At 44.5% G+C, this 17,998-nt stretch overlaps 1 protein-coding gene across 1 annotated transcript; it reads right to left on the bottom strand.

Annotated features, from left to right (window-relative positions):
* Positions 1-2,157: 2,157 nt before the first annotated feature.
* RASSF1 (Ras association domain family member 1) lies at positions 2,158-17,595 on the bottom strand. Its single transcript, XM_078876377.1, has 4 exons — positions 17,506-17,595; positions 15,634-15,991; positions 3,020-3,135; positions 2,158-2,310 (listed from the first exon to the last, which is right to left on the bottom strand). Exons 1-4 carry the CDS (start codon positions 17,518-17,520, stop codon positions 2,164-2,166), a joined length of 636 nt encoding a protein of 211 aa, XP_078732503.1. The 5' UTR covers positions 17,521-17,595; the 3' UTR covers positions 2,158-2,163.
* Positions 17,596-17,998: the final 403 nt, after the last annotated feature.

Genomic DNA, 17,998 nt, shown 5'->3' with positions numbered 1-17,998 from the left:
TTAGGATAGTGTGTTTATAATATAATTTTAATGTAGATATCCACATTTATTTAATATTTTTCTTCTGCAGTTTTTATTGAAAATGCAATATTTGATATCTCAAAACTGATGCCAGATTTGGAATCAGCACCCCAAAATTACATTAAAACCGTTGGAATACCTTATGCCAGAAAAAGTGTGTTGACCAGTGTAATATATGCAGTCCTTGAAACTGATTGGTCCACACCAGAGACAGCTTTCTTTTGAGCCTTGACCCAATTGGTGCTCGACCAGAGGACGCCAAAAGGCGTACAGCTCAAAGACAGCGGCACTATCAAAGTAATGAGGGCTCGGGGTGAGCATCTACATCATTAGACCTCCTTTGCCAGTGTTATCATAGTGTGTTTTTTGTTTGCATTTTGACTGCAAGCATTGTGGTTAATGCAGACATGAATCCTTGTTAAAAAGGTGTCAGTTTTGTTGCCAGAAAAAAGGGGAAAACCCCTATTATTACCACCACATCATGTATACCTCTCACTATGACTATGGCTACCAGTCATGGAAGTTTTCCATGGAAAGAAGGAAAATAAATGTGTTCAGAAATAAAAAAAAAAATAAGAAAAATAACAGTTTGCCAATGCCGTTATGAAAAGCATCATGAATCGATTGCAAACGGGCAGGACACATCATGAGAACAACTGATGAGAGATGATAAAGAAACTCAACCGCGGAGTGGAGACGGACAAGGGAAGAGACGCAGACCAAGTCAGCGGAAGAGATGTCAGCGGTGGGACGACGCAGTTTGGGAGGCGACTATTGGACGGGAGAAACCAAGGGAAGTAATGGAAGAAAATAGTAGGAAGCATTTGCACAACAGGCTGACAACAACAATTACAACGAGCCATCTACTCCAGTCCACCAGTGTGGCCTGGGAAACCACTCATTGAGAAGTTAAGCCCTCTTCTTGTTTTTTTCAGTAAAGTGACTTTACCGAAAGAACCAAGAAGATGAATCCCTGCAGTCACGAAAGCTTTAAATCGAAAGTTAATCCCTGCTCATCACAATCTACGCCAACGCCAGTTTGATCGCTCAACCAAAAACACAACCCCGCGCTTCGAGTCCACACATCCCACACACTGCTTTCATTGCTTTCATGGCTTTATTTTGGTGATTTCGAAAAGTTTATTGGTTTGGCCATGTTTGTTTGTTGTAGTACGGAGTAAGACTGATGGCCTTAATCTAAGTTGTCTTGTGGTTGTTGTTGTTCTTTGACTTGCATCCCACTGGGATTTTTGCACACAGCGTTGGTGTACGGTGTCTTTTCTGCAATATTTTGCTGTCTTTTCTTGGATTTTCTGTTTGCACTCAGTCACATATTCACTCCAAGATGTTTTCTTGTTCATGTTTTTGTTTTTTGTTTGTTGCGGTTGCACCCGATTCAAGAGCCGAATGGCTCACAGGGCTATACCTAATACATGAACTTGAAATGAACTTGAACTTGAACTGCGGAGTTGTCTTTCGCAGACCAAGACTCCACCTTCCAGGTTGACCCTTGTTGACCGCTCCTTTGTTATGTTGTTGTTGTTGTCTCCTCTCACGATGTTTGTAATTTCCCCGCCCCCCCCCAAATGTTATCCCGATTGTGCAACCGCCGTCAAGTTACCATCGACCAGATCTCCACTGGGACCTCTCACCCAGAGCAGAGTGCAACCCGCCCCGTGTCAGGGCACGGCGCGCATAGCCACCTGTGACATCCTTCAAATGACCTCTGGCCCATACAGTAGAGGGCAGCACTTTCCCACACACACTCACTCACTCCGCAAACGAGCGCGAGGTCCGTCGTACGACTACATTCAAACCGATATTTTAATTCCCAGAGCTAAAAAGTAACCTAAATCAGCAGAAACCAAATTAAGTGATTTTTTTTTCGGCGCCGTCATTGGTAACGGGGACGAGGCAATCGATTCGCGACGCTTGAAAACACCGGCTGAGTCGCAGTCGAGTGGCTGAGACCCAGAACATTCCAAGGGCTCAGAATCGGTGACCGCCGGGAGCTACGCGGCCACTCAATTGAACGTCGCTCTCCTCGGCTGACGTGAAGCGCGGATGATCGAGGCCGGTGTGGGACGACGATGTCGGCGGAGGGGGGCGCGTGGGTGGGGGGCGGCCCCCCCCCCCCCCCCCTTAGGTGGGCAACTTGTCTACCAGGGCGGTGCGCAGCCGGTCCCGGTAGCGCGCGTAATTGCGGTTGACAACCTCGGCGTGTTTCCGCTCCTCCTTGTCTAGGATTCTGAGGAAGTTGTGCAGCTCAGGAAGGCTGAAGGCATCCCACTGCTCGTTCACACGCACACACACGCACGCACACACGCGCACACACGCACGCACACACACATGCACGCACACACACACACACGCACACACGCACACGCAGGCACAAGAATGTCCACTCAATTAGCTGAAGAGATTATAGGAGCAAAATGTCACCAATAATTACAACAACAGGTTTTTGTGGATGTGCTGCACAGCCCTCTGAAGCGTTTTCGGGTTGTACCGCTGTGTTGTTTGGCACGATGTCCGACGTTTTGCTCCGAGTGTTGGGACCATCTTCAGGAGCTAACAAGATCAAAGAAACTCCCAGAATGTGGAGCAGAACGTCGGATATCGTGCTAAACAACATAGCATCATGAAACACGAGGATAAGGCGTCACCAAAACTGAAGTCCTCCTCATTGGTAAAAAGTAAATGACTCCACTAATAGGGGTTTTCCCCTTTTTTCTGGCAACAAAACTGACACCTTTTGCAAGGAATCATGTTTACATTAACCACAACACTTGCAGTCAAATGTAAACAAAAAACAATACTCTGATCATTTATGCATTGTCATTGAAACTGATTGGTCCACACCAGAGACAGCTTTCTTTAGAGCCTAGTCTCATACGGTGTTCGACCAGAAGATTCCGGGTACGGGTACACGTTTGTGACCCTGGTGCGGCCTAGTACGGGTAAGGAATCAAAACCCGTTTGCGACCTCTGCCCTCACCTCAACGTCCTCGCTGAAGTTCTCCTTGAGCAGGAAGCGCATGGCGTCACAGTCAGGGCCTGACATCAGCCTCAGGTAGAGGGGGTGCTCCGTGTCGGCCATCTTACGTAGGGTGACTGCACACGCACACACACACACGCATACACGCACACACACGCACACACACAGAAGTAGCCAGGTCAAAGATATTCCCTTCTAGTACCCAATTGGTGAGGTTAAGATGCTTCAAGTCACGGATAAACATTGTTTCCAAGTGGTAGACATAATGTGGCCACGGGCAAAATATAAATACCGAATAGCAGGCTAGGTACGGCCAGTGGACCATTGGTTCTCAACCCCTTGTCGATACTGAAGCATGAATATTCCTTTTACACCAAAACAGCCAATCCAAGCCACGCCAACGTGTGTTTTCTCGACTGGCTATTTGCCGAGCTGAGCCAGAATCAAACTAAAACATCTAATTACTCCTTGGTTCTTTCGGTAAAGTAACGTATAAAGATAAAATAATAAATTAAATACTAGCATACGACGTTTCGATTGCAACACAAGCAATCGTCATCAGGTATAAATGAAATAGAAACACAAATCTAGCATACTTAGAAATGTAATGTAATACAACAGAGAGTCGGATAACATAACAGCCAACACCCTACCTGCTTGATTACGTTCTTCCTGAGAATGCTAAATTTGAGAGAGAGAGAGAGATAAAACACAGAACCAGAGACACACAGACAGACATACAAGCAGACAGACATCACAGAGATACATAGAGAGACAAACATAGGCACACCTCTGTGTACTTGGCGGTTTATACCGGCGGAGCTGTAACCTTTCTCCGAGTTGTTCATGTTTTTGTTTTTTTGTTTGTTGCGGTTGCACCCGATTCAAGAGCCGAATGGCTCACAGGGCTATACCTCGATGTACAGCTTTCGTGACTGCAGGGATTCATCTTCTTGGTTCTTTCGGTAAAGTCACGTAGAAGGGAAATAATAAAAGAATAAAAATAAAACACGATACATTTATATAATAAAATAATTTTATTTTATTTTTATTATTTTATTATTTCCATTCTACGTGACTTTACCGAAAGAACCAAGAAGAGGGCTCTACCTAATAAATGAAACTTGAGTCGTAAAATATAACAGCACCGGCTGCCTCCGCCCCACACACTGCAACGCGTGGTGCCGTGCGCACCATGCGCTACGCTAAACCTGCGGAAAGTCAAACGAGGCTGTGGGTGGACGAGGTTGGGGGGGGGGCAGAAGGAAACGAAAATGGGAGACCGCAGATCTCTCCCGCAGATAAAGTGGCACAAGACGCCTTTCACGGAGCAGATTAACAGCAGTGTTTTGTGTGTAACAGGCTGCACATACAAGGCAAGTAACATGCAACTTATCATTGATTCGTCATCATTAATCACGAGCCATACTCAATACACTGCTGGACAAAGGCTTCTCACGAGGTTATACCGTTTGAGCGGCACACCCCCCGATTTCCTGGGCTCGAATCTTTCAGCTGCCCGTGATACAACCGAGTTTTGGCGATCTCAGCTCGGTCATCGATAACCAGACACAATAAACAAACGTTTCGTTTTAATCATTGGAAAGATGTGATTAACCATGCAAAAAGGATTTAACTACACTTATTTGGCCAATCTTATTTGAGAGAAAACTATCACAGGTTTACCATGTTTAGTTGTTTCTCCTCTTCACACTATTGTTAGGTAGGCCAGGTTGAGTCACAAACCGTGCCTCTCCATAACAAGGGCTCACCCTCTTAAGCCTCACCTTACCATATGAATAGGGAGTGTGCTGTACTTGGCCCTTCCCCCCCTCTCCAACCATTATATAAACGGAGTGGTAGCTCCTGAAATCTCTCATTTACAGTACTTGATACAGCTGTTGTGGCTGTGACGGTTCCACCTGAAGACGGAAGCTTGTGTTGCCTCCGAAACGTCGTGATTTTTATTTTATTTTACTTTTATTAATTTTAATGTTTTACCTACGTGACTTTACCGAAAAAAAACCTAACAATACGTTTCGTTTTAGTTAAATATACTTTAATTAAAATATTGGTTTCACTCCGATGCGATGAACATTTTTCCCTGTCGCAACGGTGGGTGGGAAATTGCCACCGTGGTTAAGAGGTGTGGACAAGAGGTCATTTGAAGAGGTTCCAGTAGGTCTGTGATCCAGGGGCCATTCTACAACACAGATTGATGTACTGCTGCGCGAGAGGTATGAATGGATAATTGTTTTTTTACCCTTCTATCTGGCAACAAAACTGACACCTTTTTTTAACAAGGAGTCATGTTTGCATAGACCACAATACCTGCAGCCATAATGCAAACAAAAAACAATGATCATATTATTTTACTGGCAAATGAGGTTCCAATGGTGTAAATGCTTACCCCAAGCTCTCATACTCTGATGGTGCATTGTCTTTGAGTTGTGCGCCTTTTGGCGTCATCTGGTCCAACCCATGTGAGACTAGGCTCTAAGGAAAGCTGTCTGGGGTTAGGACCAATCAACTTCAAGGACAGTGCATATATTATCAGAGTTATGTTTTTTGTTTGCATTATGACTGCAGGTATTGTGGTCTATGCAAACATGACTCCTTGTAAAAAAAAGGTGTCAGTTTTGTTGCCAGATAGAAGGGTAAAAAAACAATTATCATATTTTTTACTGGCAAATGAGGTTCCAATGGTGTAAAAGGTCTGAATGGATTAATCATCCCATGACGTGAAGCCAATAACACAACTGGGTTAGAATTAGGGACAACAATGACATTGAATGATTCCACAAGATGCAGGCTCCGATTGGCGCCGTTCAAGAATCAATTGTTCTGAATCATAGAGGCAAATATGGTTCACCTAATACCTGTTGTCACTATCGGTGCTACATTTACCAAAATGTGTACAGGCAGTCCTCTATTTACGATGGAGATGCGTTACGACGACCCCATCGTAAGTGGAAAATATCGTAATTCGAAGATGGCCTAACCTACCCAGGAGTCTTAAAGAATGGTGATAATTTAGCAAAACAGAGCAATTAACAGTACCGTACTTTATAAACTCTATACCGTATGTATTTATTAATTACAATAATGTATTGCACAATAAAATGTAAAGTAAAAACCAAGGTACATTCTTAGCCTACCTATATGAACTGCAATTTAATAGAAAGTTTTTCAGGAAACAATCCTATCTGCTATAAAAACTTGTAGCATCATGCATTGAACATATCATGGTAAACTTCAAATGAAATCGCTAAAGCTACGTGTATCATTACACGCATTGAACGTATCGTAACGTATCATATTGTACTGTACCCACCAAGATTCTGTCCGTCGTCTGCACACTTGAACGATGTTTAGGTTGTTGATGGCAATTTTGTCGTATCGCCATCGTAAGATCGAAATATCGTCAGTCGGACTATCGCAACTTCGGGGACTACCTGTACTGGATACGGTAGTGGCTTCTTAAATTGAATTGCAGTACTATCATATTTTTGTCCACAGTGGCGAGATCTTAAATACCTCGCCTGGTATACAGGAAGTTGTGGGTTCAATCCCAACCCTGACACCTGCTGCTGTATATTTGGTATTTGCATGTTCTCCACAGGGTTTCCTTCCACATTTTAGAAACATGCATTTAGAGTATTTGGCTGAAATACATTTCTACACGATAAACCACTTCATTGAGCTATCATTTGTGGCCAGGTCGCTGATGACAAAGAGCTAGATAGCTCGGTGGGCTTAACTTGGTAAAATGAAAAAAATTAAGTTGAGTATTGTTTGTTGTTGTTGCAACATTGTTACCCGCCCCGACTGAACGCCTGCGAAAAATAGCTTCATAGCTCATCGGATTCCTCCAGTATAAATACATATTCCGAATTGCGACTGAATCACAACATTATTTATCGAACTACAACAGAGAGAATCATGCCGGGCCTATTACGCACGAAAACATCAACCAATTGATTTACGCGAATTGCATACGGTACACCGTGAGAGATTGAGTTGGCTTGGGCCCTTAATCCAGCATGTGGATCTACCGCGGCAGAAGGTTTTATGGGACTGATGGAAGAAGTGGCACGCTACAAGCTCACCTCCGATAAGCACGGTTGGCTACGTACGGTGCGAAAGAAGTTCAACACATCTTCTTGGTTCTTTCGGTAAAGTCACGTACAATGGAAATAATAAAATAATAAAAATAAAACATCATAAAATAGAGTCATTCAGACTCTGTCTACTCGACAGACCTGTTCTCCACCTGAGGACGGCTGCTTGCGTTGTGGCCGAAACGTCGTGAGAATTATTTTATTATGTTTTATTTTTATTATTTTATTATTTCCCTTCTACGTGACTTTACCGAAAGAACCAAGAAGATGAATCCCTGCAGTCACGAAAGCTTTAAATCGAAAAGTTCAACATACATAAATACAAGCTGATCTCATCGCTCCATCTCCGTGGCGACGAGTCCTCTCGGTCTATCGGTGTATTCCCTGCTTTAGCTCTCACTCCCGTCACCAGTTTCGTCCGGCATGGTGTAGTATGGTTACTATTCCCATGAATTTCGATTTAAAGCTTTCGTGACTGCAGGGATTCATCTTCTTTGAGACGCTGTCTTTCCGACAGCTCTGTTTCTTCACCTGAGGACGGCTGCTTGCGTTGTGGCCGAAACGTCGTGAGAATTTATATTTTATTATGTTTTATTATTTTATTATTTCCCTTCTACGTGACTTTACCGAAAGAACCAAGAAGATATTCCCATGAACTTCACTCATTGATTCCTCCACCCACGTTGAGGACTTGATACTGTGTTCAACTACCACGCTGCAGGTCACAACAACACAAACTCAACCACTCACGCAATCATTCACCCACTCACTCACTCACTCACCCACTCACTCACCCAATCACTCACCCACTCACTCACCCACCCACCCACTCACCCACTCACTCACCCACCCACTCACCCACTCACTCAACCACTCACGCAATCACTCACGCACCCACTCACCCACCCACTCACCCAATCACTCACCCACTCACTCACTCACCCACCCACTCACCCACTCACTCACCCACTCACCCACTCACCCACCCACTCACCCAATCACTCACTCACCCACTCACTCACTCACCCACCCACTCACCCACCCACTCACCCAATCACTCACCCACTCACTCACTCACCCAATCACTCACCCACTCACTCACCCACTCACCCACCCACTCACCCACCCACCCACTCACCCACCCACTCACTCACTCACTCACCCACTCCCTCACCCACTCACTCACTCACCCACCCACTCACTCACTCACTCACCCACCCACTCACCCACTCACCCACCCACTCAACTCACCCACTCATTCACCCACTCACCCAATCACTCACCCACTCACTCACTCATCCACCCACTGCAGGTCACCTCACTTCTCCTTACCTGCTACCTCCCTTGCATCGATCCACTTTGGAATTCCTCCATTTATTTTGCAAAGTTCTAATAACCTTGTTCAATGCAAGAAACCTAGTAACTCTTATCCACAGCACCTCAAGAGTGCGGGTGATGTTCGCCACGTGGCATATTTTGGGCCTACTGGGCCTGTGCCCATCAGGCCCTGAGATTGGTGGTCACGAGTAGGTGGACCGTGGGAGGGGGGGTCATGAATTACGAAACCCCGACGGGAAGTGATTGAGTAATGTTTCCTTAGCCGTAAACAAGAACAGCATGTGTCCCAATGTATGTCTTCCCAACTTTATAGCCTACACAACATTAGTCACACATTTGTGCAATTACTTTATAAACAGTGTATGTAATCAATCTTGATTTGAAGCTTTCGTGACTGCAGGAATTCATACTCGTTGGTTCTTTCGGTAAAGTCACGTGGGTAAAAAGATAACGAATAAATCACGACGTTTCGATAGCAACACAAGCCATCGTCTTCAGGTGAAACAACACAGCAGGCGGTGATGTAGTGGTTAGCATACTGCACCACAAACCCAGTAGTAGCCTCAGTTCAATTTCACGGCTAACATCATGATGGTGTTCTTGGTTCTTTCGGTAAAGTCACGTAGAAGGGAAGTAATAGAATAATAAAAATAAAACATAATATTGTATTATTATGTCATAAAAAAAGCATAATATTTAATTATTATGTTTTATTTTTATTATTTTATTACGTAACATTTTATTATTATGTTGTATTTGTATTATTTTATTATTTCCCTTCTACGTGACTTTACCGAAAGAACCAAGAAGATGAATCCCTGCAGTCACGAAAGCTTTAAATCGAAATCATGATGGTGATTATCTGAACCAACTCTGAGCCTTCCCTAGGTCGACTCAACCTTAAATGTTTGAGTACCTAGCGCGGTGTTTAAACATCACTAGACAGGCAAAGGCAGCCAGTTGTTGTGCTCGCCAAACGAACCCTTTATGCATCATGCTGGCCTTCATTAGGTGCTCACTAACAGCACTTGCCCCAGTGGCCTGTGTAGGCTGTACGAATGATCTTTGTCTTATACAGTGCATACAAGAACAAATCATTGACGTATTTTCTTCCAGTCACCATGGTGCTGGCAAGAGGAACACAGCTTAACCACAACAGGAACTTAATTGAAGATACACTGTGCTCACAATGCTGCAGTCTAAAAAGTGAGTCGCCATTGTTAATCTTTTTGACACAAAAAATGTAAGGTTCATCCCATTGGTACCTCATTTGCCAGTAAAAAATATGATAATTGTTTTTTTACACTTTTATCTGGCAACAAAACTGACACCTTTTTTTACGAGGAGTCATGTTTGCATTGACCACAATACCTGCAGCCATAATGCAAACAAAAAACATTACTCTGATAATGTATGCACTGTCCTTGAAGTTGATTGGTCCACACCCGAGACAGCTTTCCTTAGAGCCTAGTCTCACATGGTGTTGGACCAGATGACGCCTTTTGGCATTGTGGTCTATGCAAACATGACTCCTTGTAAAAAAAAGGTGTCAGTTTTGTTGCCAGATAAAAGGGTAAAAAAACAATTATCGTAAGGTTTATCGCTTCACATGAGCGGATATTCACAGTGGTATGCCCTTTTCTTTCAGTACAAAGCAAACTAAAGTACAATATCACCTTGACCAATTAACCGCCAACACAGGTAAGGATTTGTGCACGGCGTCACTGTCATGTTCTATTTGTTCGTAGTTCTGACCTTGTCACAGGCAGTAATGTTCTCAATCTCGCGTGAATTCACTTCTTTCTCAAGCACAATTAAAGCCCTTTCTCATGTTTAAGGCAAAGTGCGCTTCATATATTTGTCCGGAAACCTATTTGCGCACGGTGTCATACTGTACAGATGTTCACATATCTGACCTTTTCACATATCCACCTCATCCACCAGCGATTCAGAGATGCGACGTTGTACTTTAATCCAGGGATGCTGCCAGTGCACCTGGACTTGTTATCCAGAGGTCACTGGTTAGGTCTGATCTCCCGACACGGTGGGGAAAGTTTCTGAAATCCACCCCCGCCTCTGTACACCCAGCAGTATGGATGAGTACACCACACCATTGGAACCTCATTTGCCAGTAAAAAATATGATAATTGTTTTTTTACCCTTTTATCTGGCAACAAAACTGACACCTTTTTTTACGAGGAGTCATGTTTGCATAGACCACAATACCTGCAGTCATAATGCAAACAAAAAACATAACTCTGATAATGTATGCACTGTCCTTGAAGTTGATTGGTCCACACTGCATTATGACTGCAGGTATTGTGGTCTATGCAAACATGACTCCTCGTAAAAAAGGTGTCAGTTTTGTTGGCAGATAAAAGGGTAAAAAAACAATTATCATATTTTTTACTGGCAAATGAGGTTCCAATGGTGTAAATGCTTACCCGAGCTCTCATACTCTGATGGTGCATTGTCTTTGAGTTGTGCGCCTTTTGGCGTCATCTGGTCCAACCCATGTGAGACTAGGCTCTAAGGAAAGCTGTCTCGGGTGTGGACCAATCAACTTCAAGGACAGTGCATACATTATCAGAGTTATGTTTTTTGTTTGCATTATGACTGCAGGTATTGTGGTCTATGCAAACATGACTCCTTGTTGCGAGTACACCCCTATTAGGCTATCGACAGGTTGCGTATGCTGGGGTAAGGTGTGTGTACTCACTCTTTTGATAAGTCTGGCCCATGTGGAAGAATATTCCATAAATATCCTCGAGATGGGCTCTCTATAGCTTCTCTCTAGTGGAGACCCATCCGCCAACAGTAACGTGAACATGAAAATGCACGGATACACCATTACCATTTACCATAATCAACAATTGTCCAAACATCTCACAGCAGCACTTTTCTTAAAAATTATTTGGACAGAGCCGAGGCTTTTCTCGACAAACAACCACGATAAAATATCAGTGGCTTTGTTGGTGTAGTGGTTAGAGCGCTTAACTCACAATCAGAAGTTTGCAAGTTCAAGCCCCAGGTGTGGATGGAATCAACTTTTGATCCCTCCATGATAAAATATAACAATGTGACGACTTTGCAGAAATTATTATTTGTTTCTTTCGGTTAAGTCACGTCTAAAGATAAAATAATAAATTAAATTAAATAATAGAATACGACGTTTCGATTGCAACACAAGCAATCATCATCAGGTATAATGAAATAGCGACATAACATCTAACCAGAAAACTATAGACAGACATATTAGCAGACAGATATCACCAAGATACATAGCGAGAGCAACACAGGTAACAGAGAGGGGTGATCGTCTCTGTGTGGTGGCCTTAAATAGACAGAGGGGGGGGGGCGGAGGCAGAGAGAGGGAGGAGGGTTAGAGAAAAAATTAGCATATCAATGAGTGGTCAACAGACGTGGTGCTGCAAGTGCGATGGCACGGCAAGCAAGCCTGAAAATCAGGAGAAGGACACACTAAAATTAAATAACCTAGTAAAATATCGAAATGTAATGTAATACAACACAGAGGGTCGGTCAACACACAATTAACGCATAGCCTGGTTGATTACGTATTTCAAAGATTGCTAAGTTAGAATTTAAGTGTGAACAATCTAAAGAATTTTACTAGGTTATTTAATTTTAGTGTGTCCTTCTCCTGATTTTCAGGCTTGCTTGCCGTGCCATCGCATTCGCAGCACCACGTCTGTTGACCACTCATTGATATGCTAATTTTTTCTCTAACCCTCCTCCCTCTCTCTGCCTCCGCCCCCCCCCCTCTGTCTATTTAAGGCCACCACACAGAGACGATCACCCCTCTCTGTTACCTGTGTTGCTCTCGCTATGTATCTTGGTGATATCTGTCTGCTAATATGTCTGTCTATAGTTTTCTGGTTAGATTTTATGTCGCTATTTCATTATACCTGATGATGATTGCTTGTGTTGCAATCGAAACGTCGCATTCTATTATTTAATTTAATTTATTATTTTATCTTTAGACGTGACTTAACTGAAAGAAACAAATAATAATTCCTGCAGTCACGAAAGTTCAAAAATTAAGATTGATTTTGCAGAAAGTTAAACAGCGGTTGTATTATAATTGGTTTTTTACCCTTTTATCTGGCAACAAATGCTTACCCCGAGCTCTCATACTCTGATGGTGCATTGTCTTTGAGTTGTGCGCCTTTTGGCGTCATCTGGTCCAACCCATGTGAGACTAGGCTCTAAGGAAAGCTGTCTCGGGTGTGGACCAATCAACTTCAAGGACAGTGCATACATTATCAGAGTTATGTTTTTTGTTTGCATTATGCATTATGACTGCAGGTATTGTGGTCTAAAAAAAAAGTGTCAGTTTTGTTGCCAGATAAAAGGGTAAAAAAACAATTATCATATTTTTTACTGGCAAATGAGGTACCACTGGAGCGGTTGTATTTTCAGGCGAATTAATTTAAAGTTGTTTCTGTTGTGTATCTACCAATTCGATTGCCGTGTTTCGTTATCGTTATCATCATCATCATCCAGTCTGGATGAAAGCCTCCCCAAGTCATTTCTATCCCTCACGATCTCGGTGTTGCAGCAATCCATCGAGCTGTTGCACACAACAGCGAGATGGATTGTTGCCAATCTCTGATCGGCGCGTTTGGCTACGTACACTGCAAAAGAAGTTCAACATACGTACACACGTCAGAGGTCGCAAACGGGTTTTCATTCCTAACCCGTACCCGTACCCGGCCGCACCAGGGTCGCAAATGGGTACCCGTACCCGGCCGGGTATGGGTACCCGTACGCTACCCGTACCCGTACCCTACCCGAAATGAGTGACAAACGGTTACTCACCGGTGACTCACGGCCTACCCGTACCCGTACCCGGCCGCACCAGGATCGCAAACGGCTACCCGTACCCGGCCGGGTACGGGTAGCCGGGTATCGGGTAGGGTACGGGTATCGGGTACCCGGTTGCGACCTCTGACACACGTACAAGCTGATCTCATCGCTCCGTCTCGATGTCCAGTTTATTCCCTCCTTTAGCTGCCACTCCCGTCAGCAGTTTCGTCAGCCACTGTCTCTCATGCCCATGATGCGTCTTACCCAAGCCCCTTTTACTTAGCTTCACGGTCAATATGTCCTCGGTACTCATTTTTGGCAATATTTATTTAGCGAATGCTTTTACACAGTTCGGACACCAGATACACAAGGAAAATAATTAAATAAGTTGCGTCATGATAATTGTTTTTTTTACCCTTTTATCTGGCAACAAAACTGACACCTTTTTTTACGAGGAGTCATGTTTACATTGACCACAATACCTGCAGTCGGAATGCAATCAAAAAACACAACTCTGATAATGTTTGCACTGTCCTTGAAGTTGATTGGTCCACACCCGAGACAGCTTTCCTTAGAGCCTAGTCTCACATGGTGTTGGACCAGATGACGCCAAAAGGCGCACAACTCAAAGACAATGCACCATCAGAGTATGAGAGCTCGGGACAAGCATTTACACCATTGGCACCTCCTTTGCCAGTATGTATGTCAATGTTATATTGTGAGAGGACATCAACCCACGTAGCGACAGAGCCATGTTTTATGGCTTTATTTTGGTGATTTCGAAAAGTTTTTTGGTTTGGCCATGTTTGTTTGTTGTAGTATAGAGTTAGACTGATGGCCTTAATCTAAGTTATCTTGTGGTTGTTGTTGGTTGTTTGACTTGCATCCCACTGGGATTTTTGCACACAGCGTTGGTGTACGGTGCCTTTTCTGCAATATTTTGCCGTCTTTTCTTGGATTTTCTGTTTGCACCCAGTCACATATTAACTTTAAGATCTTTTTTGTTCATGTTTTTTTTTGTTTGTTTGTTGCGGTTGCACCCGATTCAAGAGCCGAATGGCTCACAGGGCTATACCTAATACATGAACTTGAACTTGAACATGCGACAGCCTCCTCCTCAAGCACGTGCGGGGCAACCAGTCCACCCGGCGCACCCTGACGGACTTTACATCCGGACACGGTATGTGCCACGGTCTCCTGCTTCCCACATGGATTGTTGCAACACCGAGATCGTGAGGGATAGAAATGACTTGGGGAGACTTTCATCCAGACTGGATGATGATGATGATGATAACGAAACACGGCGATTGAATTGGTAGATCCACAACAAAAACAACTTGAAATTAATTCGCCTGAAAATACAACCGCAGTTAACTTTCTGCAAAGTCGTCACATTGTTATATTTGATCAAGGAGGGCTGTCGCGTAGTACGCCCCATCGGCGTTCGGAAGCGGCACAAACCCGCTGGTCACACCGTAAGCGGTGAACCCTGAACCCTGCTGGTGCCTTGGAAGGTCGAAGCCAGGTATCTGGATAGATGCAGCTCTGATGAGGACCTCGTTAGGCAAGAAGCTGTCTCTAATTTGTCTTTGTTGATCCACGTGTTTCTCTTTCTTATCATGATGTGTATGTCGACGTTACTGTGACCGCAGTGAATATATAAACTGTGGCCGAGAAGACCAGGAGCTGCACATGTAGAGCAACAGACCAGACAGAAACACGATACAACACGATACAACACGATACGCGTGGCTACGGTCAAACATAAACCGCTTCACAAGGGAAACCAGGTCCGGCTCACACCGGCGCACGTCCGTAACCCTCCTTCATAAGAGACGTTTGGGTTAGGCCACGTAATTATCTGGCTAAACCTGTGACAAAAGACCCTCCAACCACCTGACATAGCCAAACAAATTACAATGTCACGTTTAGAAGAGATCAACAACGTACCAGTTAATGTTTTTTCATCTCACTGCCAAGTTGAAGAATAATTAATTCTCCCGACCAAATGTCGCAATTAAATCCGACGTTTCGCTTGTAACGGCATTATTTCTAGATTTGAAGCTTTCGTGACTGCAAGGATTCATACTATTAGTTTTTTCGGTAAAGTCACGGTCCCACCTGATGACGGAGACTTGTGTTGCCTCCGAAACGTCGTGATTTTTATCATTTTATTTTTTATTAACTTTAATTACATTTTTTACCCACATGACTTCACCGAAAAAACTAATAGTATGAAACTGCATTCAGCCAGATCCTTACGCGTCCTCGGTCCAAAGTCGATTACGAGGCGTATCATTATCCGCGCGCACGCACGCGTGACCCTACCTTGCCCGTTGCTCTCGCACCTCTGGAAGATGGCGAACTTGCGGGGGCTGTCGAGCACCATGAACTTGCGCAGCAGCGCCTCGATCACCTCGCGCGCCGTCGTGCCGCTGCTGACGTGCAGCTGCTTCACGGCGTCGTGCGGCAGGTAGAAGGACGTGCGCCGCCGCAGGCCCCCGCTGACCGACAGCGACGACGACGACGATGACGCGGCGGCGCCGGCGGCGGCGGTGGCGGCCCCCGTGGCGCCACTCCGCAGCGCGTCGTAGATGGAGGGCGGACGCTTGCCGCTCTCCACCGAGATGGGACGCGATAGGGACATGTGCACGCGGATGAAGCCCGTGTAGGAGTCGTCCGCTTGCTGTGTGCGCGCACGCAAGCACGCATTCGCGCGTGATACAGTAATCCCTCGCCCTTTCGCGGTTCAAGTTTCGCGGCGTCAGTGCATCGCGGATTTTTCGAACTGATTTAAAGGCCTCATTATACCTGTGCAGTAACACCATCATCATCGTCATTCATCATCACATTCATCGAACTGCACAGGTCTGTCATCGTCGTCATTGTCATCGTCATTGTCATCGTCGTCGTCATTACTGGAGTCAAGTCTCAAGATACTACTGTCATTGGTGAGTGTAAAACACCATAATACGTATTGTATGAGAGAGAGAGTGAATGTATAATATTAAGGTTTTATAATTAAATAGATTTAAGTAAAATATATATATATATAAAGTATAAATATACATATTTTAAACATTCTGGTACCCACACACACATATACGGAAATTCCTAGGGGGCCAATCCTACTTTGCGGATTTTCACCTATCGCGAGGGGTTCCGGTCCCCATTAACCGCGATAAACGAGGGATCACTGTACGTCAATGTTATATTGTGAGAGGCCATCAACCCACGTAGCGACAGAGCCAATGCGACAGCCTCCTACTCAAGCACGTGCGGGGCAAGCAGTCCACCTGGCGCACCCTGACGGACTTCACATCCGGAGACGGTATGCGCCACGGTCTCCTGCTTCCCGATAAAATGTATACTCCAGTCAGCTATACAGGAATATGAAATTGTCACCACTGGCTGACTCAGGGCCGAATCGATCGACACAGGTTTTGCCAGCGTAATAATCGATTTTAAATCACCGACATGTCGTCACATGCATACTGTATAAATAAATACGCAAAGTACATGTCTAAGAACAAATCGACCGATATGCACAAGATCTTATCAGGTCTCATAATCTAAGCAGGCTTGAGCCTGTATAGTGATTGGGATGGGTGACCCCAATGGGCAATAAGTGACTGTGAGCTGAAGGCAGTGCAGGAAAATACAGAGTTGCATTGTGATTCTACTGTCCCGTATCTACGCGTTTGCCAAGCCGCACCAATGACCGTGTTGACATGCGGCTAAACAACCCCCACGACCCGCGTGATGTGGCCAGGTTCTCATCCAGCAGTGCATTGACAAACACGGGCGTACACGTATGGTATGTGTTCACAAGTCGATTATGCAATAGAATCGATACCACAAATCTTGACATTCAATCTAAATCTGTGGCATTATCTTCTTGGTTCCTTCGGTAAAGTCACGTAGAATAGAAATAATAAAATAATAAAAATAAAACATAATAAAATAATTCTCACGACGTTTCGGCCACAACGCCTGAGGACGGCTGCTTGCGTTGTGGCCGAAACGTTGTGAGAATTATTTTATTATGTTTTATTTTTATTATTTTATTATTTCCATTCCACGTGACTTTACCGAAAGAACCAAGAAGATGAATCCCTGCGGTCACGAAAAGCTTTAAATCGAAATCTGTGGCATTAGCTGAAGAGCCCGCAGCTCACTGCTGATGCTGTGCTCCCTCACCAGTGTAATGACCATGCCATTGTCCACTTGGCTGTTGAATTCGGAGATCTTCGCTTTCAGGTCCACGCCGCATGTGGAGGTTTTCTCCGACACTTCCTCAATTGCCTTCTTGCTGTCCTGCTGCAAAGACAATCCCAGAGTAACTCACAGGTGGCTTTACATCATCAAGTCGCCGTGGTGTTTACTACCTCGCCTGATATGCAGGAGGTCGTGGGTTCAATCCCAACCCTGACACCTGCTGCTGTTGTATATTTGGAGTTTGCGTTTCTCTCATCATCATCACGGTGGCTAGGAGATGTTAACTACCTCTCCTGGTATACAGGAGGTCGTGGGTTCGATCCCAACCCTGACACCTGCTGCTGTATATTTGGAGTTTGCGTGTCTCTCTCATCATCATCATCACGGTGGCTAGGAGATGTTTACTACCTCGCCTGATATGCAGGAGGTCGTGGGTTCGATCCCAACCCTGACACCTGCTGTTGTTGTATATTTG

The sequence above is a fragment of the Lampetra fluviatilis genome, chromosome 44 (assembly GCF_964198595.1).
Source record: "Lampetra fluviatilis chromosome 44, kcLamFluv1.1, whole genome shotgun sequence".
NCBI lineage: Eukaryota > Metazoa > Chordata > Hyperoartia > Petromyzontiformes > Petromyzontidae > Lampetra > Lampetra fluviatilis.
The sequence above is the reverse complement of the archived record's forward strand: the minus strand, read 5'-3'. Positions and strand labels throughout refer to the sequence as shown.